General features: G+C 40.7%; 1 protein-coding gene across 6 annotated transcripts in view; it reads left to right on the forward strand.

Annotated features, from left to right (window-relative positions):
* EIF4ENIF1 (eukaryotic translation initiation factor 4E nuclear import factor 1) overlaps window positions 1-22553 on the forward strand; it is a 41419-nt gene that overhangs the window by 14701 nt on the left and 4165 nt on the right. For 4 of the 6 annotated variants that reach the window (XM_036874838.1, XM_036874837.1, XM_036874835.1 and 1 more), the window contains exons 4-15: window positions 511-638; window positions 3427-3713; window positions 3969-4167; window positions 7700-7875; window positions 12738-12873; window positions 13080-13259; window positions 13897-14129; window positions 17226-17297; window positions 17755-17938; window positions 18893-18972; window positions 19310-19452; window positions 21983-22067. In XM_036874838.1, the coding sequence (XP_036730733.1) occupies window positions 511-638; window positions 3427-3713; window positions 3969-4167; window positions 7700-7875; window positions 12738-12873; window positions 13080-13259; window positions 13897-14129; window positions 17226-17297; window positions 17755-17938; window positions 18893-18972; window positions 19310-19452; window positions 21983-22067 (1903 nt within the window). The remainder of the gene's footprint in view (window positions 1-510; window positions 639-3426; window positions 3714-3968; window positions 4168-7699; window positions 7876-12737; window positions 12874-13079; window positions 13260-13896; window positions 14130-17225; window positions 17298-17754; window positions 17939-18892; window positions 18973-19309; window positions 19453-21982; window positions 22068-22553) is intronic. The other 2 variants (XM_036874840.1, XM_036874836.1) reach the window with 1 other exon arrangement.

Here is a 22553-nt window from a genome sequence, read left to right on the forward strand (position 1 = left end):
TAACAAAGTCAAACCCAGACTACAGACTTTAGGCTCTTAAAGAGCTGTCTGTCCTACTTGTGGGAAAAACTGAGACTGTACATAGAAATTCTGGAAAATACACACTAAGCATTCCAGGAGCTGCTTCCAATAAGAGGATTAAGGGGCTTTCTCCTCCCTGTACTAATCTTCAGTAAACTGAGTAATCAATATTTATGGAGCATTTCTTTGTATAGGACAGGCATAGGTACTATAATCCATATGCACCCCAAGGTTTGTGGTCTGGATGTTTCATTTATGCACAAACCACTGCTTTTCAAGTGACTATTGCTATTATGTGAACAACAATAATGTATTGCTGAATTTATTAGTTTTTGTTTTCATCTTAAAAGAGAGAACCATTCTGATGGCAGCCATGAAGTTTTATATTGAAAAGGGGTTTCCATAACCTGTCACCTGAAGTAGTAGAAATTAGACTACATGTGTTATTCGTGGTGTAAGTGCTAACTGTAGGTGCCCTTTGACTTGCAGTGATGGTGTCTGGGACCCTGAGAAGTGGCATGCCTCCCTCTACCCGGCTTCAGGACGGAGTTCGCCAATGGAAAGTCTGAAGAAAGAGTTAGATACAGATCGGCCTTCCCTGGTGCGCAGGATAGTAGGTGAGCACAGTCTCTGAGAAGTGGGGGCAGCGATTTTGTAGACAGTGCTCTTTGCTGCTGGCTTCATTCTTAGCTGTGAGAGTTTTATGCATTGGGAGAAAGTATCATTATCAGGAAACTGACTTAACAGTTCATTTCTTTTCTTTTTTTTTTTTTTTTGAATTCTATTTTATTTATTATTTTAAACAGTTCATTTCTGATTAGCTAGCAGAGTAAAATCATAGCCTTCCTATGTAGCAGTGGTGAGTAGACTGTATTAGGCTATGTGCTTTTGAATTAAAAGTACCAGGTCTTTCATTGAAGTGGATAACTGAGTTAGATGTGGGGACCCTAAAGCTGCGCTGGAGAGCTGGTTATGCCCAGTCTCAGGTGAGACTTTTCCTCAGGTATAAGTTAGTTCTGGCAATTCTTAATTCACAATAGAGTATGATCTGAATACTGGGTTTCGATGTGGTTTGCGACTGGAGTAAAGTTTGATCTTCCATACCTTTCCCCCTTTAAACTAGAAAAGTGAAATGGATAGCTGGCAATATAAAAGCTAGTCAAGGAACTTGTTGCAAGAGGGAACTCTTTTTGAGATGAGAGGAACACGCATAAAACCAACTTGGAACTGAGCAAAGAAGATGGGGTGATGACTGTAGCTTGAGCTGTAAGACCCTTCTACACAGGTGAAAACTTAGAAGCAACCTAAATGTCCAGCAGTAGAAATGAAGTTGAGTAAACTTTGGTATATCCATATATAGGAGTGTTCAGCTGTAAAAACATGTTGGAGACATGTTCACCAAGTTATACAAAACTGTCTATTTTGTGTCTTATTTTTGGAAGAAAACAGACACTGCATGGAAATTCTGGAAAAGTGCATACCAAAACATTTTAGGAAATGTTTCTAGTGAGAGGATTAAAGGAGGTGTTCCTCACTTGGACTTATCTTTAGTTTTCTGATTTTCCTAGGAAGAATTTTTGTGTGTGGTGACATGTTTTTCTTACATCTTTATTGAGGTAAAATTGGCATTCAATAGACTGGTACATAAATGGCACATAAAGTGTACCATATGATGTTTTGACATGTGAATACAATGTGAAACCATTACCACAATCAAAGTAATAAGCATTTCCATTACAGCTAAAAGTTCCCTAGCACCCCATGTGTCCCTTCTTACACTCCACCCCCGCCCTGCAGGCAAGCACTGGTCGGCTTTCTGTCACTATAGATTAGTTTACATTTCCTAGAACTTAATATAAATGGAATTATACAGTACGTATTCTTTGCGTAGCTTCTTCCATTCAAAATAGTTGTTTTAAGATTCATTCATGTTTTGGGGTATATAAAAGTTCGTTCCTTTTTATTGCCTAGTAGTATTCCATTGTGTGAATTTGCCATAGTTTATCGATTTATCTGTTGATAGACATTTGGGTTGTTTCAAGTTTCTGACTGTTAACCAAAACTACTCTGAACATTCATGTACAAGTCTCTCTATAGACATGCTTTCTTTTCTCGGCTGAATATCTTAAGAGTCGGATGGCTGGGTTCTATAGTAGATGTATCTTTAATGTTTTGAGAAACTGCCAAGCTGTTTTGCAAAGTGGTTATACCATTTTACATTTCCACCAGCAGTGTGTGAAAGTTCTACTTGCTTCACATCCTCATCAGCACTTGGAACGGTCAGTCTTTTTGATTTTAGCCAGTCTAATAGGCATGTATCACATTATTGTTTGATTTACATTTCCCTAATGATTAACGTTGAGTATCTTTTCATATACTTATTTGCCATCCATATATCATCTTTTCTTTGGTGAAGTGGCTCTTCAAACCAGTTGTCCTTTTTTTTTTTTTTTTTTTTTTTTTTTTATGTATCGGATACAGGTCCTTTGTGAGATATATTCTTTTTTTGGCCACGCCTTGTGGCTTGCAGGATCTTAGTTCCCCAACCAGGGTTCGAACCGGCGCCCTTGGCAGTGAGAGCTCAGAGCCCTAACCACGGGAATTCCCTCAGATATATTCTTTGAAATATGTTCTCCGAGTCTGTGGCTTGTTTTTGTATTCTCTGAACAGTAACTTTCAAAATGCAAAAGTTTTAGATATTGATCAAATCCAGTTTATCATTTTTTAAGATAGATTGTGCTCTTGGTGTCATGCCTAAGAAAACTGTGCTAACCCAGTGTCATAGATTTCCTCCATATTTTCTTCTAGAAGTTTTATAGCTTTAGGGGTTACATTTAGATCTATGATCCATTTTGAGTTAATTTTTGTATATGGTAGTAGGTATGAATTTAAGTCTTTTTTTTGCATGTGGATATTCAGCTGTTCAATACTTTAACTTTTTAAGTGGTTACTGTTTCAAATACTGACACCTACTGTAGTTTATTAATTGACAAAACATTTGCTAATAATTACATAGATAAGAATTTAGTCAAGGGACTTACCTGGCAGTCCAGTGGTTAACACTCCGTATTTCCACTGGAGGGGGCACGGGTTCGATCCCTGGTCGGGGAACTAAGATCCTGCATGCCGCACTGCGAAAAAAAAAAAAAAAAAAAAAAAAAAAGGGATTTAGTCAAAACAAAGGGATTATGGAGATTAATCATGGAAAATTATTGATTATAAAGTACATTTATTCCTCCAAAGAGATGAAGGTTTGCTCATCTTCATTAAATATGTGAACTCTCTAGCTGTTTTAGTGGTGACTCTTTTCCAGTACCCCCATGGCCACCAGTCATGGACAGACCACCTAGAGAGGAAGAATACCCTTGCTGGTTTGCTTAACTTTTCTTTCCGGCATCTTTCCAGATCCTCGAGAGCGTGTGAAAGAAGATGACTTAGATGTTGTTCTCAGCCCACAGAGACGAAGCTTTGGAGGGGGCTGCCACGTGACAGCTGCTGTTAGCTCCCGGCGCTCAGGAAGCCCATTGGAGAAAGACAGTGATGGGCTCCGCCTGCTTGGTGGACGAAGGATTGGCAGTGGGAGGATAATCTCTGCTCGGACCTTTGAGAAGGATCACCGTCTTAGCGACAAGGACCTGCGAGACTTGAGAGACAGAGACCGAGAGAGGGACTACAAGGACAAGCGTTTCAGGGTTTGTCTTCTAGATCCTCTGGCACCTTGTGTGTTCACTTCGTTTATACCGGGTTACCTTGAAATGCTGGGTGAACATAGCCCATTGTTAAGCCAGAGGGAGGAACAGAGAGCTGGGGGTGGGGAGGGGCTTCAGGTCTATAGCATAGCATCTTCATTGTACTACTGAGCGTTATTTAATTCATCAGTCCTTGATTGAGGTAGAAATGCCGTAACTAGAATCCTGTTTTTTATTTTGCATTATGTACTTTTCCAGAGGGAGTTTGTGGATAGTAAGCGTGTCTTTGAGCGTAGAAGAAATGATTCCTACACAGAAGAAGAACCAGAATGGTTCTCAGCTGGACCCACAAGTCAGTCTGAAACCATTGAGCTGACTGGCTTTGATGATAAGATACTGGAAGAAGACCATAAGGGGAGAAAAAGAACAAGGCGACGGACAGCCTCTGTGAAGGAAGGTCAGCAGAAACTTTCAGAGGAAAGCTCACTGTTCTGAAATGAGATGTGCTTATAATTGGCTTAATTGTACACTTAGGAATAGGCACCAGTGTTAAAAGTGGCAAGTTTTTAATGTTGAAGCCTGATTTTGAAACTTCTTCCTGTGAGTTCACTGTGTGTAGATTGTACTGTCTCCTCAATTTGTCCTGCCTGCAGTGCTAAACAGAAAAGTCTCCCATTACCCAGTAAGAGCACTGTGTACACGAAAGTGTTCCCCAGAGGTAAGAGCATGTGATAGAAATAATGAGGGGTCTCATTTATTGAGCATGTATGTACTGGACACGTGGTAAGCGTTTTGTCTATGTAATCCCACTTCTAACAACCCTGTGAAGCAGATATTATTGCGCCCATCTTACAGATGAGCAAATGGAAATGCAGGCGGCTTGTGTGACTTGTCTGTGGACACTGAAGAAGTGAGTAGGGAAATTGGGAGTTGAACAGGATGCTGTGCTTCAGAGCCCACCTCCTTCACCATGGTGTTAGGGTTCATAGTGTTGTCACTTGGCTTCTCCCAAACTCACTTTTCTCAGGTATCCTCCTTGCTAAACCGAAGAAGCCAGAGCTAATGTGCGAGGGGTACCTGGTGAAGGGTGGGGGCCCACTAGTGTTCAGAGCAGTGACCAGGCTGGTGGTCTTGGGAGGAAGCAGGGAAGAGGCAGGTGGGTAACTTGGGAAACTTTGCTGTTAAATTGCCTTTGAGAGATGCCTCAATCATGCTCAGATTAAAGCAGCACCAGCAAGTGTGGTCTTTTCACCTCATGGTAAAGATCAGGCTTCTGATGAGAAAAAGCCCATCTTTTTCTTAACTGAGATGGAATCTGAATTTCAACCATTCTTGTATCAACACGGGAGGAGCCAAAAGTAGCAAAATATATCAGTAGTGTCACCTCCTCACCTTACAGATGCAAAGAGACAGGACTGGAAAGAGGTGACAACCAAGACCCTGTCCCATGGGTTTAATGGCAGCACCTCAAGTATCAATAGAATCCAGAGGTCCGGGCTCTCTCACCCCATTGGTTAATTGCCCTAGCTACTGTGTTTAAGATAAACAGGTACTCTAGTTGCATCTTGGCTGCAAGAACGAAAGGACGGGGAGGGATGATGAGTGCCTTTGAGTCCATTTATGTCTGTGTTCCAGCTTTCCATTGAACTTGGTATGTAGAGTTCTCTGCAGGCATGTAATAGTGCTGGGAGTATAGCCATGGACAAGACAAATGTGTTCCTTGCCTGCATGATTTTAATACAAGTGTGTGTTGAGCACCTACTCTACAGGGCCCAGTGCTAGGTATTGTACATATGGTGATGAATGAAACAATCTGAATATGTATTTCACTTATAAACAGAAAAAACAATTATGTAGAAGGAGGAAATGGTTAAAACCCTCCACTGATAGAAAATTTTAATTTGTATTCTCTCTAATGAAAAGTATGTGTTCATTCTGGACTTCCCTGGCAGTCCAGTGGTTAAGACTCCACGGGGCATGGGTTCTATCACTAGTCGGGGAACTAAGATCCTGTATGCCGTGCAGTGCAGCCAAAAAAAAAAAAGAAAAGAAAAGTATATGTTCATTCTGAAATGTGGTAACACTTGCCCTTAGTTATCTTTCCTGGGTCCCTGGCTTTTGAGACTATCATAATAAATGGCCAGTTGTGTTTGTCTGTCTGCTAATGCATGTTCCTACCCATTCTCAGTTGTCAGGCCCCGTTTGCTCTCAAGCTGGCATAAAATTACACTTGGGGCACTTTTGCTGCTTGCATCTCTGTTAAGAGATGTTCTCATCTCAACACAAAATAAAAGAGAATAGGAGAAATACTAAAGTTTTTTTTGTAAGAGTATGAACTAAGTACAGACTCTGTCTTCTGGCTCTCATCCTAAAGTAGGTAGACAGGTTCTGGTGGGTTAAATGAGTTAGAGAGAAGCACTGCTCTAGTGGAAAAGGACACAAACTTGGCATTGATTAGGCTATTAAGTTGTTTACCTTTTCTAGGGCTCGGTTTCTTTGTCTGTAAAATGAGGAAAATACCTCCACCAAAGTAGTCGTTTTAGTTAAATGTCAGTCTTTAAGGAACATCGTTTACCTCTGCTGGTTGGCAGTAAGTGTGTGCTGACCCACGGGAGAGGCTGCCCGTTGCCTTGTCCATGGCTCATAAACGTCCATCTCGCCAGTTGCCTTAGGCCCTCAGAAGGCCCAGGGTTCTGAGGCGGCAGGCACCTCTGTGGAGGGGCAGTGCTGCCTTACACACACAGCACAGCATAGAAGAGCACTGCTGGCCCACCTAGGGTTGAAATTTCTGCCACCTGCTAGTATTGAGACCTTGGGTAAGCAAGCCACTTAACCTTTCAGTTGTTGTCCCCTGCCTTGCTGTCTAGCTTTTTGAAGTGTTATTGGAATGAAAGCAGATGATAGCATTTAGCCTCTCTTGGTCTAGAATATCCTGGATGAATAATGAGACTGCAGTCCTGTTGGGGCCTTTTGAGAAGGGATGGGTCCAGGCTTTGGCACTTTTTTTTTCCTAGGAGGACTTCACATCTGCTGTGATCTTGAAACTATAGGCAGCTTTTACATCGGTGCTTTTGCAGGAAGGGGCTTTAGGAGTTCTGTTCTTCAAATTAAAAAGTTGATTTTCCAGTATCTCAGTGCACTTATTTTAAAAGGAAAAAAAAGTCTGTATCTGAAGGATTTTTCCTTTTGCCCATCCTCTGGCTAAAACTAAGATGTTAGCTTCCTTAAATGGAAACTTGGTAGCTTCTCTTAGACCTTATCTTCCCATCCTAACAACCAGACATAACTCAGTTTTAAATGAACCAGGCACTGCAGAGTAAGACAAAGCTGATGAGAGCAGCTTTCCTGCCTCAGAAAGCTCGGTCTCACCAGACTGTTCCTATAATACAGTGTGATAAGTACTCTGAGAGATAACACAAACATTATAGAGAAGGCGGTGATTAATTTTTTGGTAGGGTAAAAATGGGTAGGCAGTGCAGACTTCCTAGTGGAGGTGACATTTGAGCTTTGCCTTGAAGGATGAACTACAATCAGTAGGCAAATGAAACTTGCCCTTGGACTAGGTTTCACATAAATACCTTAGGTTGCTGAACCCTGACTTAAAGTGGTGATGCAGATGCATGGGTGAAAGCAGAGCCAAATTAATTTCATTCCATTTTTAAGCAGCAAGAGAGGCTCAAAAATTGTCCTTTAAAATAAAAAATTAGAAAAAAATCCACTACATTATAGAAAACTTGAAGAATGGGCAGAGGAGGGATCATAATCCTTCCTAAATCATGTTGGTGTTCTGGCTTGTTATTAAGTCTTTTTTCCTCCTCTAGCTCCCATAGGAAGGGAACTGTTTTACTGTTGCAAGTGCTGCACTGGCACAAGAAGTCTGCTTTTAAAGTCATCTGTGGCTCTTCTGCATGTGTGATGATGCTGAGGCCACAAAATATGTCTGGAGCAGTTTACATGATCAGACTGTCTTTGTCCGGTTTTGCTTTCAGGCATGGTCGAGTGCAATGGAGGAGTGGCCGAAGAGGATGAGGTGGAGGTCATCCTTGAACAGGAGCCTGCTGCTGATCAGGAAGTGCCAAGGGATGCCGTCTTGCCCGAGCAATCCCCAGGAGAATTTGACTTTAATGAGTTCTTTAACCTTGATAAGGTGCCATGCTTGGCTTCGGTGAGTGTAGCAGCATGCTTATAAACATGGATGGAGCAACTGTAGGGTTAGATTTGACCTGAGTCTTTAAGATACCTCTTTTTAAAGTTTTGTTTTGCTAGATGATTGGGAGTTTTTTGGCTTTTATTCTTAAATATTATGTTAACTTTTGTTGGCTTCGTTTTGAGAGGCTAAGTGGAAATGACTAAGTGAGAATTCTATACCAGTTAACTCTTTTTCCAGGTTGTTAGCATTGGACTAAGAATTCTGCAGATGTTTAAGAACATTGTCTGCTTTTATTTTTAAGTAGTTAAGTGTTTGTTGTAGAGCCTTATTGTGGAGGTGGATTTTTATAACTGATGATCAGTATCATACTGATCTGCATTCCTTGGGTAAGGCTGGTTAGGTGGTACCTGTGTGATGTGATGGTTCTGAAAACCTTTCATGAAAAGGAGTGTGGGATACTATCACTGTTGCTGTTGAACTGTCGAGGTCTAATCTTTCTCGACTTTTAAAGTAGAAACAGTAAGACATCCCAAATCTTCACTTGGTACCTGCCCTTGCTCCTGTCCCCTTTGGCCATTTAGGGATTAGTAATGCCTCATCAAATTTTTGGAGAAAAGATGAAACTATGGCCTATGCCCCCAGAATTGAGATTTTTCTGTGGTTGCTGAAAGAGTGCATAGGACTGATGAAATAGAATTTTAAAAACCATTTGACCAAAAGCATCTGTACGTCCCAGATGTCCTTTACAGGACATGAAATACAGCAAGTAAGTTTGACCAGTCCTTTAGAACTAGTGGTTCTAACTTAACGTACTCTACTCCTTAACTGTAACTGCTTCTTGTTTGATCATTGCATGAGTGGACAAAGCTGGGCATGACAGAGAAGCATGCCTTTGTCATTTGCCTGCCCCCAAAAGCCTAAAAGATGGCCACCCGGAATAGGTGAGCAGACACTGCATAGCACTGATAGGTACAGGGCCACAGGTGAGTTCTAGGGCAGTACTTCTCAAATTCTCTATGGTGAAGGCCAGGTTTTATTTCCAATCCATTGAGGACCAATACTTCAGTATAAAGTACAAATATCACAGCAATGCTCAGTTGCTATAAAAGTTGCTAAGCATTTACTCCAACTCTCAACTTACCTCATTGTGGACCAGCTTGGCCCAAGACCACACTTTTCTACAGCGCTGTTCAGGAATATGTGGAGGGCGGCTGCAGATCAACCGGCAGCTGCATGGTTTTGCTCCTTAAGTTCTAGCACAGTTTTAACTGTAAGTCCTCTAGCCAGATACGTCACTTACAGTGAGCTGGCCAGTAGTCCTTTGGCTCACTATGAGCAGAAGGGTTGCATCCAGATATGAGTTTCATTTACTTGATGTAAAACTGAGTGATCCTCTCAAATTCTTAGCTTTTGAGGGGACAGTAATTTTTTATTTTTATACCAGCTGTGTTTAGTGACATTTTTTTTTTTGCATTCTCTTAGAAGACAGATGGAAATCTTATTGTAAAAAGTTTTCACAGCAAAAGGTCAAAATTTAGAGGCCTGTACTTGGCTCCAAATGTGAGTACCTGTGAAACTTACCTGTGTACCTAGGCAAAGGAAGAATTCAAAACTAAACTTTTAATAATAGGTAACATGCATACAGTGCTGATTGTTTTAGGTTTTATATCCAATAAGTCATTTAATCCCCACAAAACCCTTGTAAGTTAGATTACTACTGTTTCTGTTTTACAGATGAGGAAGGCAGGCACAGAGAGGTTTAAATAACTTGCCTAAAGTCACATAGCTAGTTAGTAGTGGAAACTGAATTCTAATTTTTGTAGTTTCAGTTAACAGTCTTTACTCCTAATTCCCCCCAACTATACTGCCTATAAAGCATAAAAGGGAGGAATAGGAACGCAGCACCATCTTATCCTTTGGCCCTCACCCTCAACCAAAACTTGGTTAATTCTGAGAAGGTACCTAGCTAGGAAATCTCTCCATGTTTTTCATGGAGGTACTGCTCATTAAGGTGTATATTCTAGAATAGATTCACTTAAAAGCAAAGCTGGGATCAGTAAAAAGAGATGCTCTGGTTGTGCTGTATAACCAGCTGGACTCTATTATTATGCTCAGAAAATGACCAGTCAATTGGGAAAAATAAGAAGGGCTATATATAAGATTTGACTATCAACTGACAAATGATATAAAGTGTTTGAGGTATAGTACCTGGCACTTAGTAGGCCCCACAGATGTTGGGTATTAATTGGCATAAACAGAATTACACCCTATACTTTTAAGCTATATTTACTGGCATTGCAATACATTAGAAGTTGACAGCCACGAAAATCTGTACAAAATGAAAATTTAGATCACATGTGCAAATAATTTCAGTTACGTAATTAAAAATAAGCTGATTTTAGATATGCAGCTCTTACTACAGTACCTGACACATAACAGGTACATAGAAGTATTTTGAATGAAGAAAAAGGAAATCAAAACAGAAATCCTAAACTATGTAGAGTGATGAACAGGAGCATGACATAGAAAAACCTTGGTGGAATAATCAAAAGTGTGCTAAGATGAAAGTGTGTAGCCTTAAATGCATTCATTAGAAATCCAAAGAAAAATCAAACTAGAGTGAAACAAATACAAAAATATGGAAATTTCCATAAAAGTGGAAAGTAATAAAAGAAAAGCATTGATCAGTAAAACTTAGTAATTGTCGAAGAGCAAAAATATTTCACAATATCTGTATCAGAATAATATGAATCCTAGGATATGACTAGTCTAAATGACCTTTGACGGACCAAACTAACAGTCATATAGGTTACCTTAAAAATGCTATTAAAAATGTAGTCTAGAAAGAGCAGCTGAAACATACCAGACTGCAGTTCACAGCCTCCTCTTCTTGACTAGCTTAGGCTGTGGAATGTAGCAGCAGTCAGCTGAGTACCAATGTGCATAAGGGGAGGGAGGGACTGGTATTAGAGTATCCCTGCTGGCTCTGTGGTAAAAAATGACTGACTAGATAAACTCTTAAGATTCTTTTTGGGTTCAAAATGCTCTAGCTTCTTGAAATTGGCATTTCTAGTAAGTGGTGTGTAAAAGCGACTTTGTCTCTACTTATGTTTTAGCTATAATAAAACTTAGCTTCTCTAACAAAGTTGGTCACTGATCAAAATATGGAAATGACTTTCTTAACACTTACTGTCAAATCTTTAGAAAATGTCCAGATACCTTATATTCACTTCCTTTACTTTTTCATGTTCCTCCTGTGTATCTTCTGGCTTTTTTCCTATACAATATGATCAGAGGAAATAAAAACAAAGTGCAAAGCTATTTTTACTATTTTTAAAATTTCAAACTCTTTTCAAAATTAAAATATTTTAAACAGCTCTAGCTTTTACTTTTAAAAATTCCTGTTTATCACCAAGGTGGTTGTGTTTTGGGTACAATTCCCAATTTTTCACAGTGAAACATCACTTTATAATGCTTCTCCTGTAATTTAATGATTGCAAATTAGTGGACTTGAAAGTCAGCATTTGCTGGCACGGCCTGTTTGTTTACAATCATTTTGTATTCGTGTCTGCAGGGTTTGCCAGTACTTGTCAAAGCCAAATCCAGTAAAAAAATCGGTCTTTTCCCTAAAAAAAAGAAAAAAAAAGTCAGCATTATTTAAGGTATGAGAGTCTATAAGTGGAATGTGATTGAAACTGTTGAATAATACCTAAGAAAATAGAAGTACCACAAGTAATCAATGTCTCATTCTTGTGTTCAAGAGAATTATTTGTGGCTTAGATTGGGCATGTGTTATGAGAAAATTCTTCCAGATAAGAATAAAAGAATAAATCTAACCTTCCACTGCTGAACTTTGACTAGAAACTGGGGGTTTTAGACTTCAGATAAAACAAAGTCCCTAACTCTGTCATCTATGTACCAGCCTTCAGAAAAACCTGTTTTCTGTTTATGCCTTATTGTCAAGGATGTGCCTCATTTTTGGATTGATATTTGCTTTATCTTGTCTTTTCTAAATATTGATAAGAGAACTGCATAAAGATCAATTTGGATATTTAATTAGATTTATAATAGGGTACAACTGAAAATTTCATTTTCAATGCTTAAATTTAGTTTTTAAGAAGGATTGGTAATAGAAATTACTGTTATGAAACAGCATTGAAGAAATTACTTCTGATCATAGTGCATCATTTAATTGCTCTTATTATTAAACCAAAAACTATGGAGGTCAGATTTAAAAGAAAACAAACACCTGAAAACTTTCTATTAAGTTCAAACAGATATTAGAGATCAATTAAAAGTTCATCTTTCACATTCTGACTTGGACTTTGACTAGGAAATATGACTTGGAAATATGATCTTTATGAGCTCTACTTTTTAGCTTTTGGGTTCTGAAATTGTCAGCATTGGATTTCATGATGTTCATTACAACCTTGAGGATGCTGAAGTCTGAAGCAAGGGTTTTCTTTCATCAGCTCTCCATACCTGATGCTTAGTTGAAGGTCACTCATCAGCTTGGCAATGGAATGCTTTACTCTGGTGCTGATTTTTATTTTGAAACTATACCCTCTTAGAACATTCATGGATTTTCTAATGAGGCAAAGATAGAAAACCAGAACACTTTCTGTGGCACAGAGGTTTTGCTTTATATGCTTAGAGAATACATGGTTGGTTATGCCCAAGTTTGGGTTACTCAGAAATGATCCAGGAGGGGAAGAAAAGTTAAAGATGTTCAGAATCCTAAGGTCTGAGGGTGTTTGCCTTCAGGTCAGCAGCATCAAAGGAAGTTTCAAAGTAAGTGACCCTTTCTTAAAATTTGAACCTTCTTGTCCTTTTCACCTAGAAACTATTGTCTTAGCTTCTTTTATCTTTCCCTTTAGATGATAGAAGATGTTTTGGGAGAAGGGTCAGTCTCTGCCAGTCGATTCAGTAGGTGGTTCTCTAACCCGAGCCGATCAGGAAGCCGATCCAGCAGTCTTGGGTCAACACCGCATGAAGAGCTGGAGAGACTTGCAGGTAAAATTGCTTCAGGTTCTGGTCTTGGATGTAGACTTGAGCTTTCCCTGATATGGTTCATTTTGTCTTCATTAGTCAGGGGTCCATTAAAGGGTTTCTGGATACTGAAAAAACCCTTCAATTTGTGTCCTTTTAATACTGTTGAAGATATATTTCTGTGCTTTATTGGGACCAATAATTATGAATATATTTACTTGCAATACTAGGTCTGGAACAAGCCATCCTCTCTCCTGGACAGAACTCGGGGAATTATTTTGCTCCTATACCATTAGAAGACCATGCTGAAAATAAAGTGGATATTCTAGAAATGCTACAGAAAGCCAAAGTGGATTTAAAACCTCTCCTTTCCAGCCTTTCTGCAAATAAAGAAAAGCTTAAAGAGAGCTGTAAGTTTTTATTAGAGTCTGCTTTAGATATTTGAAACATTTGGATGCTCTGTCTTAATGGCAGAATTGGTTCTAACAGACTGCTATCTCATCAAAAGTCAGATAGATGGTGGGTTTTGTTTAATGTTCTTCAAAAAAACTTTTTATCAAACAGTACCACCTCTTTGAGAATCTGGTAGTCACTGGATCACGAGCTCCATGGTAAGAACTTTTCTTCTACGTCCTCCTTACCTGGAGCCTGAGTATAACACTCCCGTGAATGTTGCAGTCCTCCCGAGCATAACTTGGCAGCTCCTCACACCTCTGCCCCAGTCTGCTATGTTCTTGCTTAGATTATTAAGCCCTCAACATACAACCTTCGTGATATAATAACCATAGTGCAGGTAGCACTCTTGCTTATGTTGGGCCATCTGGGATTCCTGTCCCTGGTAATAAGTCTCCAAAAGACTCATTATAAGAAGTCCTCCTGCAGGATCTCAGTGCCTTCAGTTTGTCTATTTTTGGTGTCAGCCTTTTCTGACAACCTCACTTCAACTGTGAAATAAATTATTTTCACCTTAACCATCATGGTATACAAAGAGAATTCCTACCACATATTCCTTTGCTTCTCTTAACCTGGACTTTCTCAACCTTTCAGCACATTCAGGGGTTGTGCTTTCAGTGGAAGAGGTAGAAGCAGGGCTCAAGGGCTTGAAGGTGGACCAGCAGGTGAAGAATTCAACTCCCTTTATGGCAGAGCATTTAGAGGAGACCCTGAGTACTGTGACCAGCAATCGACAGCTCAGAAAAGATGGAGATATGACTGCGTTCAACAAGCTAGTGAGCACCATGAAGGCAAGTGGAACTTTGCCTTCTCAGCCCAAAGTCAGCGTAAGTATTTGGCACAAACCCCAACCTTTTCTCCTTTTCCCTCTTTCTATTCCACTTCCCACCCAATAAATGGCTTTTAAAAAAGGTATTCCGAGTAAGTTGGAAATTCTTTAGTAGTCAGTTGGTCCTTGCTACTTTTGTGTGTTCTTTAATTATCGCTATACTGTTTGTTACTTGAAAAAGCAGGCTTGTGGTTAATCTGTAGTTACTGTGCATGACAGTACAGCGATTGAAAGATTCAGACATAACTTGCTTATCTTAACTCACTGCTGAAAAAAATAAGGTGTAAACATACCTTTTGGGGTGAGCTCCAGAGAAGGTTTTCTTGTTTATTCAGCTACTTAAGTTAAAGTAACTTACCATATTTTTAGAGTAAAATCTTTTCACAACTTCTAATTACTCCCAGATACCTGAGATTACTTGCTTTCTTGATTAGGCAGTTGACAGGTATACATATCATTTGTAAAGTATCTAAGATGAATTTTTCAAGACAGTTGCATTCTGTTAATTTACTAATAAAAAAAGCTGTGACTCCAAACTTATAAAACACCTTTAGACATGAAGTTGGGTTACAAGGTGACTGCATGTCAGTAAATGCAGGTGTGTAGCACATACTGGTCTTTGTCATAACACATTTAGAGGTCGCCTCTCAGCCATGGTCTGTGTGTTACTGTTGCTAATCCTTGATGATACAAAGTGAAAGGGAAATGGTAAATCTGAACAATAAATAAAAACATAGACTTACTCTAGTTGCGAAGTTATAGCAAATTTACCAAACTGAGTTTTGCCTCTTGTTTTTCCTGACACCTTCTTGTCTGAGAACTACAGGTTAACCATGGGAGAAGTAGCTGTTTCATTGTGCCTTGTACCAGTAGAGGGCAGCTGATTTTTGATGTTTCTTTTCTGACCAGCTGTTAGTGCTAGATCCTAACAGACGCCATTGTTCCTGGCCTACCTACCTGACTCTCTGCCTCTGAAAGGAGGCATCTCAGATAGGTAGACTTATTTCTGTGTATCTGACCACACCATGCCAGTTATAGGGGAGTGTTCCTTGTAAGCTGCTTTAGATAATTTCCATGCAAAGAATTACTAGATATAAATGCTTTCAAATGAGGACCAGATTACAGGACTGCAAACTATCCTGTTCTGCTTTCTTGTTATTGGGTTGGCCAAAAAGTCCATTCGGGGTTTTCTGTGATTTAACGGAAAAACCCAAACTTTTTGGCCAACCCAGTACCTTTATGTCATGGTGATTACATGCTAACTACAGTGGTAGGGGTCAAATCTTGTAAATAGCCACTTTTAGTGTAAGTAAAGAAATGGGAGCAGGGGAATTCAACAGTTTACCTGATGCTTTTGAACATCTTGTTTCAGATATGATTCTAGGGTTTGATATTAACACAGTTGACCCGGATTTGTGAGGATAACTGGTATGATGTTGGGGTTTCAGTGCTCTGAAATATATCTGGCTTCAGCTGAGGGAATGAGCCTCAAACGAACACGCGTAAAGGAATGGATGATATAATTTAAGGTGCTAGGCAAAGAGTAACACAAACTCAACCTAGAAAAGAAAGCAACAAGGAAATAATGTAATAAGTGCACCGGGCATTATCCCAAAATATTACTTGATTTGCATGTTGTTGTTTAAGTCATGGAATTCTTCCAAGCTTTTAGTTACTGTGACTGTGTGTGTTATGTATACTATTTCTGATCTGCCTCTGTTTTGGTTCAATCATATTGTTTATCCCCAAAATAGGACATGTTGGTTCAATCTAAACTCTATTTCAAATTAAATTGTAGATGCTATCCTCCAAATATAGCAAGCCATGTAGTATAAAGTTGCCTATTTGTTTTTTTTGTTTTTTGGGTTTTTTTAAATTTATTATTTATTTTTGGCTGTGTTGGGTCTTCGTTGCTGGGCGTGGGCTTTCTCTAGTTGCGGCGAGCGGGGGCTACTCTCCGTTGCGGTGCACGGGCTTCTCATTGCGGTGGCTTCTCTTGTTGCGGAGCACAGGCTCTAGGCGCATGGGCTTCAGTAGTTGTGACACGTGGGCTCAGTAGTTGTGCAACGCGGGCTCTAGAGCGCAGGCTCAGTAGTTGTGGCGCACGGGCTTAGTTGCTCCGCGGCATGTGGGATCTTCCCAGAGCAGGGCTCGAACCCGTGTCCCCTGCATTGGCAGGCAGATTCTTAACCACTGCGCCACCAAGGAAGCCCGCCTATTTGTTTTTGTTAAATGGAATTAAATGATTCTTGAGGAGATCTTATTAAAATCATTTACAGTCAGTTCCAATTCCAAAACCAGCAATGAAACACTTGGGTATCTTTGGGCTATTTGTCACTCCCGAGGACATTGCTGTGGACCTTGGCAGTTCAGCTTGTGGAAGGGAAACTGACAGAGAAAGCACTTGAGGCAGAGCTAAATGGACACAAGGATGTCCTGAAGCACCAGAGGTAATACAAGTTCGATGCAAAACATAACTGCTGCTGCATTAAAAGAGCTAAAAGTGGAGGATACGAATTTTGCCCTGTATATGAGACCCATTTGGAGTAGCTTGTTAAAAAATAATAAAGTTTAAATTTCCTGAAATATGAAACTCTGAAATATAACAATTTTGGCCAAACTCACATGTTGTTTACTAGGTTTTTCATACCATCTGTGGTCTATAAATCTTGTTAAAGACAATGGGTAGCAAAGGTTGCCTCGAAAATTAAAATCTATAGATTATCAAAATTTCCTACTTGTGGCTTCTCAGTAAATAAGTGTTCCCCTGTTTCACCATTTTCTTTTCCCCTTCTTTTGGTCACAGTGTTAGAAATAGTAAAATGGACTTAGGGTTACCACAGAAAAGAGCTTGTCTGAGGGTCTCTGAGTGGACTTTGCACGTACATGTGAAAATTCTTTCTGTTCCAAGATCTTTGGGACCTGTGTGATGAGAGAGTGGGACAAGTTGATCTGACTTTTCTGTGATATGGACATCATTCTGCTGTTAAGTGCCAACTCCCTGGGGAGTTTTTATGTTTTCTTGTGGTCCCCAATTAATCTATAAGTTAAGTATGTAAGAAGGTTAAAACCAGTTTTCCTTTGATTTTTTTAGCGAACCCTTGAAAGCCATTTGATGTCCCCTGCTGAGATTCCAGGCCAGCCTGTCCCTAAGAACATCTTGCAGGTACTTCACAATCTTATACCGAGGCCTTGGAGTCCTGAACAGTAGTCCTCCGAACTGGTTTTGTGTAGTGGTCCACTTTTGGGCCTTAGAGAATGATCCATGTTGCCCGGCAACGAAGGATACGATGTTGCTGCCTGATGTAGTTCTGTGTCGCTTGTTAACCTCATTGTGGGGTGGGGAGGTGGCTAAAAAAGATGATGAAGTAAGCGCTTGGTTTCCAGTTTGCAGGTTTGCAATTTCTATGGAAATTTAAAGTATCTAACTTATATTTGTAGCACTAACTTAAAGGAAATGTTGGTAGCTGAACGTTCAGAGAAATTTGTTGCATGTACATGTGCCAAGTCCTTCAGTGCAGCAGGAGGGAGATTCATCATTGGCTTCCAGAATTTAATCCACAACCTCTGACTAGGAGGAAGAACTAGATTTGTTCACAAGGATTTGACTTTTCTGCCTTTAGGAACTTCTGGGTCCACCTGTTCAGAGACCTGCTTCTTCCAATCTTCTGAGTGGCCTTATGGGGAGCTTGGAGCCTACGACATCTTTACTGGGCCAAAGAGCACCCTCTCCTCCCTTGTCACAGGTGTTTCAGACGAGAGCAGCCTCAGCAGACTACCTTCGTCCCAGAATACCATCACCAATCGGTAAATGCTTTTGTGCGTAGATGCCTATCTGTCATCATTTCCCCTTCCCTTCCCCTAGGTTATACCTCTCCCTTAAAACTGGCAAAGTCTTTTTCATGGGTATCCTTGAAGAGTTTAAAAAGAAATGTGTTAATTTGTTATGCTTTTTTCAGGGGGTGGTAAGGACACAGATGTGGAAGATAGTTTATTATCCAGCTGCCCTTCTAGATAAATAGGTTCATGTTGCAGTTTTGTACTTTTTCTCTTGAGGTTGATCTAAATTGGATCCAGCTTTTTAGTCATCTTCCTTATTTTGGGAATTCAATCTAGAAAAGTTAATTTGGCTCCTTAGGTTTTTCCTTAATAGATAAGTCAGAGTAGTGGCTCTCCACCAACCTGGTGAAGTTGTACACGACCAAATGGGAGGTCTTGTGGCTAATTCAGAACATGAATGGAAGAAGCACTTCCACAAAGCTGTCTTAGCAAAGTGTTGTACAGAATCTCAGTGTTCCTGCACCTGCGACCACTTTAAGCTGCTGGCTGCTCTGGCCCCTGCCAGTCATACCTTGAGAGGAAGTTTTTGTAATCTTTCCACAATTAGGGAGATATAATGGAAAGAGTATGAACCTCAGAGCACTGGCCTCTGCTTTGGTACTGCTGGTGTGGTTGCAATGGGCCAAATCACTGGCTAGAAAAGCTGTTCTCTCCCAGATAGAGGTCTCGCCTCTGAAAGAAACAAAGCTGACAGCTTAGCTAGGAAGATAGATACCAGCAGTTTGAGTCATTAATTAGCTCTGATTGAGGTCCACATAGCCCACTGTGGGGCACAGAAGAAGAGAGACATCATCAGCCCAGGAAATCAGTACTTCCTGAAAGAGATGGTGTTCAGCGAGGAGCAGCATGCATTGGTGATAATGCCTCTTGGAGGGACAGGTGCTGTCTTGACACGCACTGAATCTTTAACCTTCCCAACAGGTTTCACACCAGGACCACAGCAGCTTCTCGGAGATCCATTCCAAGGCATGCGCAAGCCCATGAGCCCTGTCACAGCCCAGGTCTGGCTGAGCTCTTTCTCAAACTTAATCTGTTGCTTGCTTTTTACCCTTATTGTTGCTTGTGGGATAGAGAATTAAATTGCTGCAATGCTTGGAAGTGGTTTTGAATTATAACTCAAGCCCAGTGAAGGCCAGAAAATTGGTGAAATTATGTCATACTTAAATAGCTAAAATTCTGTTCAGTGGATGGCAGCACAGTTTAGTCAGGTTTGCAGTATCTAATTTCTCTCAGCTGCTGCTTAAACATACCTTTTCCAAAAGAGCAAAGAGAGACCTTTGTAGAAAGTGCACTGACTGTCATTCTTCTGCTGACCCCCCCTCTGCCACTTCTGTTCAGCAGATGAGCCAGCTAGAATTGCAACAGGCAGCTTTGGAGGGGCTGGCCCTGCCACATGACCTTGCAGTGCAGGCAGCAAACTTCTACCAGCCTGGTTTTGGCAAACCGCAGGTGGACAGAACCAGAGATGGATTCAGAAACAGGTAAATTATTAATCCTACCCTTGTGGAGATTTGCAAATTAGTTATCCATAGTATAACTTCTGTTTTACACACTGATATATTATACAATATATGGTGACAGTTCCATCTCCCGAATGTTCAGTAGAGGAAATTGTATGATTGAATTCTAGTGCAGGGGCATAGGCTTTTCATCCTATATAATTTTATTTATATTTTTCATTTAACGGATTCCTTTTTACATATGTAGCTAGCATAGCTACTTATTTGCAGTTATGCTTATGAAATGATGAAAAGTAAAACTATACCTAGCTTCCTCCCCCTCAGATTCCTTGTTGAGTATCAAACTGTGCCTTGATTCAGGTTTGTTGATCAGAGCTATTAACAAATGATTACTGACTTCACTCTCCTCTCATTCTCTCCACTAGTTTCAACAAGTAGTGAAATGAAATGAACCATAAGTTGGGGAGGAAAGGGTAGCAATATTGTTCTTTTTTATTGTAAAATAAAACAAGCAGAAAACTGCATGAAGCAAATATATGGCTTATTGTAAGGTAAACTCTTGTTAGCTACCCAGAAGCCCTCCTTGTGCCTTATCTCAATAATACCCCTTTTCTCCAGAAGTGACCATTGTCCAGTCTTTAAAAGTAATCACCACCTTCGTATTTTTAGTTTTATCACCAAAATGTGCATCCTTGAACACTATACTCCTGCCCCATATAGTATTTGGTACTTAAGCCGTATTTGTTTTGATGTGATTATTAAAATTGCTGTCTCAGTGTCTTCCTTTAGCTGGTTTTGTATGTTGAAACTTTCAGAAAACATTGGGACCAGTAAGTACCCCATTCCCTTGCATAAATGTATCTGATCTATAGCCCTCAACCTAAACAGAGAGCTCAGGACTGGTCTGCCAAGCCCCTTCACTGGACTTCTCTCTACAACATAACGATTTGTTGACCTTCAAAGCACTTTTGATATCCACAATTTAATTTGCTCTTGGCAACAACTCCGTGAGGTAGATGGGGTAAAGAACTGCATTTTACAGATACAGGAACTTAGGTTTTTTAAATGTGACTTAACTTGAAGCTAGCAGGTAGATCCAAGTCACTGTCGGTGGAGCCTTCAATTTTTAGATCAAATGGCAGGCCTTCCCTGAATACCCTGTACACAGTTGTGTCCCCCAACAGACATGGTTTCTCCTTGCCTTGCTTTACTTTTTTATTGAACCTATCACCTTCTAACATATTATTTTTTTTTCTGTCTCCCTGCCCATAGTAACCCCTCTACCCTGCAAACACAAGAATGTAATGAAGCCAGAGATTTTTGTTTTGTTTACTGCTGTATCCCCAGCACCTAGAACAGTGTCTAGCACATAGTAGGTGCTCAAATATGTTTATCAGAAGGAATAAATGATAGGTCGTGCAGAACCACCAGATTGGAGGTTACCTCTTAGTCACCCAGAGTACTACTGTCTCTCTCTCCCCTTGTCGTCATACTCAGAGTCTCAGGGTGGCAGCACTGGGGCTTACCTGATATGGACTGGAAAGAAGCCATGAGTTTAGGATTCCCATCTGCTTATGAGTCAGAGAACTTCCAGAATCATTGACTGTACTTGGAGCTTTGGCCTTTGCAGTACAAGGTCTGACATGGCTGAAATGCAGTGAAGCTTTGATTAGCCAGTGAGCTCACATAGTTCATTCTTCTCTCAGCCTGTTTATGTCATGATCAACTGTTTCCTGTTTTCTTCCAAGTTAAGAGAGAATAAGTAGGATGTCTGGGGAGAGAAGGGAAGTCTGCTCTTTTAAACTTTATTTGGGAAGCCCTGGGACCAAACCCTGTGTGTGTAGACCAGGAGTAGTGGGGAATGCTGCATGTAACTGGGTCCTAAAATAGCTCAAAGTCTTGGTGCTCTATTTGACTTGAACCAGTGTCTCACAGAGCCTCAGTTCTATGCCAGGCACTGTGCCTGCTCAGTGTTGCTCCCTACCTTATGGAGCACAGCCTGCCCTACAGAATAAAGGCCCTCCCTAGCCTACCTCACTGGAATAGTCAGCAAGTAAACTACACACTAGCCCTGGATAACCCTACATTCCCAAGGCCTTCTCGAGTCCCTGTACCTGTTCCTTCTACCTGAATCATTGTTCTCCGTCCGTAGTTTCTCATTGGCACACTCAATGCAGCTCCTTCCAAGAGAAGGTTTTGCAAAGTCCCTGCATTGTAAGGGGTACCCTCTCATTCCTTCTACCCCTCATTTTCCCATTGTACTTTGTTGGTACCCTAATATTGACATGCCTTGTTTGCCCTAGGTTATTAAGTATCTCCCCCACTAGATGAGAGTTCTTGCAAGGCCCGGGACCATGTATCATTAAGCTTTTGTCTTTCCTCAGAACTTAGCACATGGTTTTGCATATGTTAAACACTTATTAAATGCTTGGGAAATTGAATTGAAGAAAGGAAATGGGATGCTTCCTAGGCTGGCCTTGAGTTTTATGTGGTTTTAGAACTTGGAGTTTGAGCAGCTTGGGGCTCACACTGATAATTGATTTGTTCACAGGCAACCGCGAGTGACCAAGTCACCAGCACCTGTGCACGGAGGGAATTCCTCTTCCCCTGCCCCAGCCGCCTCCATCACAAGCATGGTCAGTGACCTTTGCCTTTGTGAATGACTCCTAGGCCTCTCCCTGTTTGGTTGTGCCTATGTTGGATCACTGTGTACCCCAAAATGTCCTTGAGTGCCTTCCACAGGAGTCAGTGATTTAATAGACTTTTATACCTGCCTATTTATTAGTTCCTCCCCTCTCAGGATACAGTCAAACTCTTAGGATTCTAAGTTCTAGTGAAGCCCCTACCTTGGGGAAAGTGTGTTCCAGCAGATAGACAAGTAAGGGCCAGAGCATACAGGGTGGTGTGATATGTTCAAACGAATGAAGAATTGGAGTGGGGAGCAGGGGAGGACAGGGGTAAGGATGGGAGGTGAGGTGACTGGGCTTGGAGCATGGGAAGTCCAGAGAAACATGGTGGGAGTTCACAAATTCAGATTCAGGTCTCAATACAAGTTAAGGCCGGGATAGAGAGGTTTGCTTATTTGTGGTAACAACTCAAGTTTTACAGCCGACTCGTGTACC

The sequence above is a fragment of the Balaenoptera musculus genome, chromosome 14, assembly GCF_009873245.2.
Source record: "Balaenoptera musculus isolate JJ_BM4_2016_0621 chromosome 14, mBalMus1.pri.v3, whole genome shotgun sequence".
Lineage (NCBI taxonomy): Eukaryota > Metazoa > Chordata > Mammalia > Artiodactyla > Balaenopteridae > Balaenoptera > Balaenoptera musculus.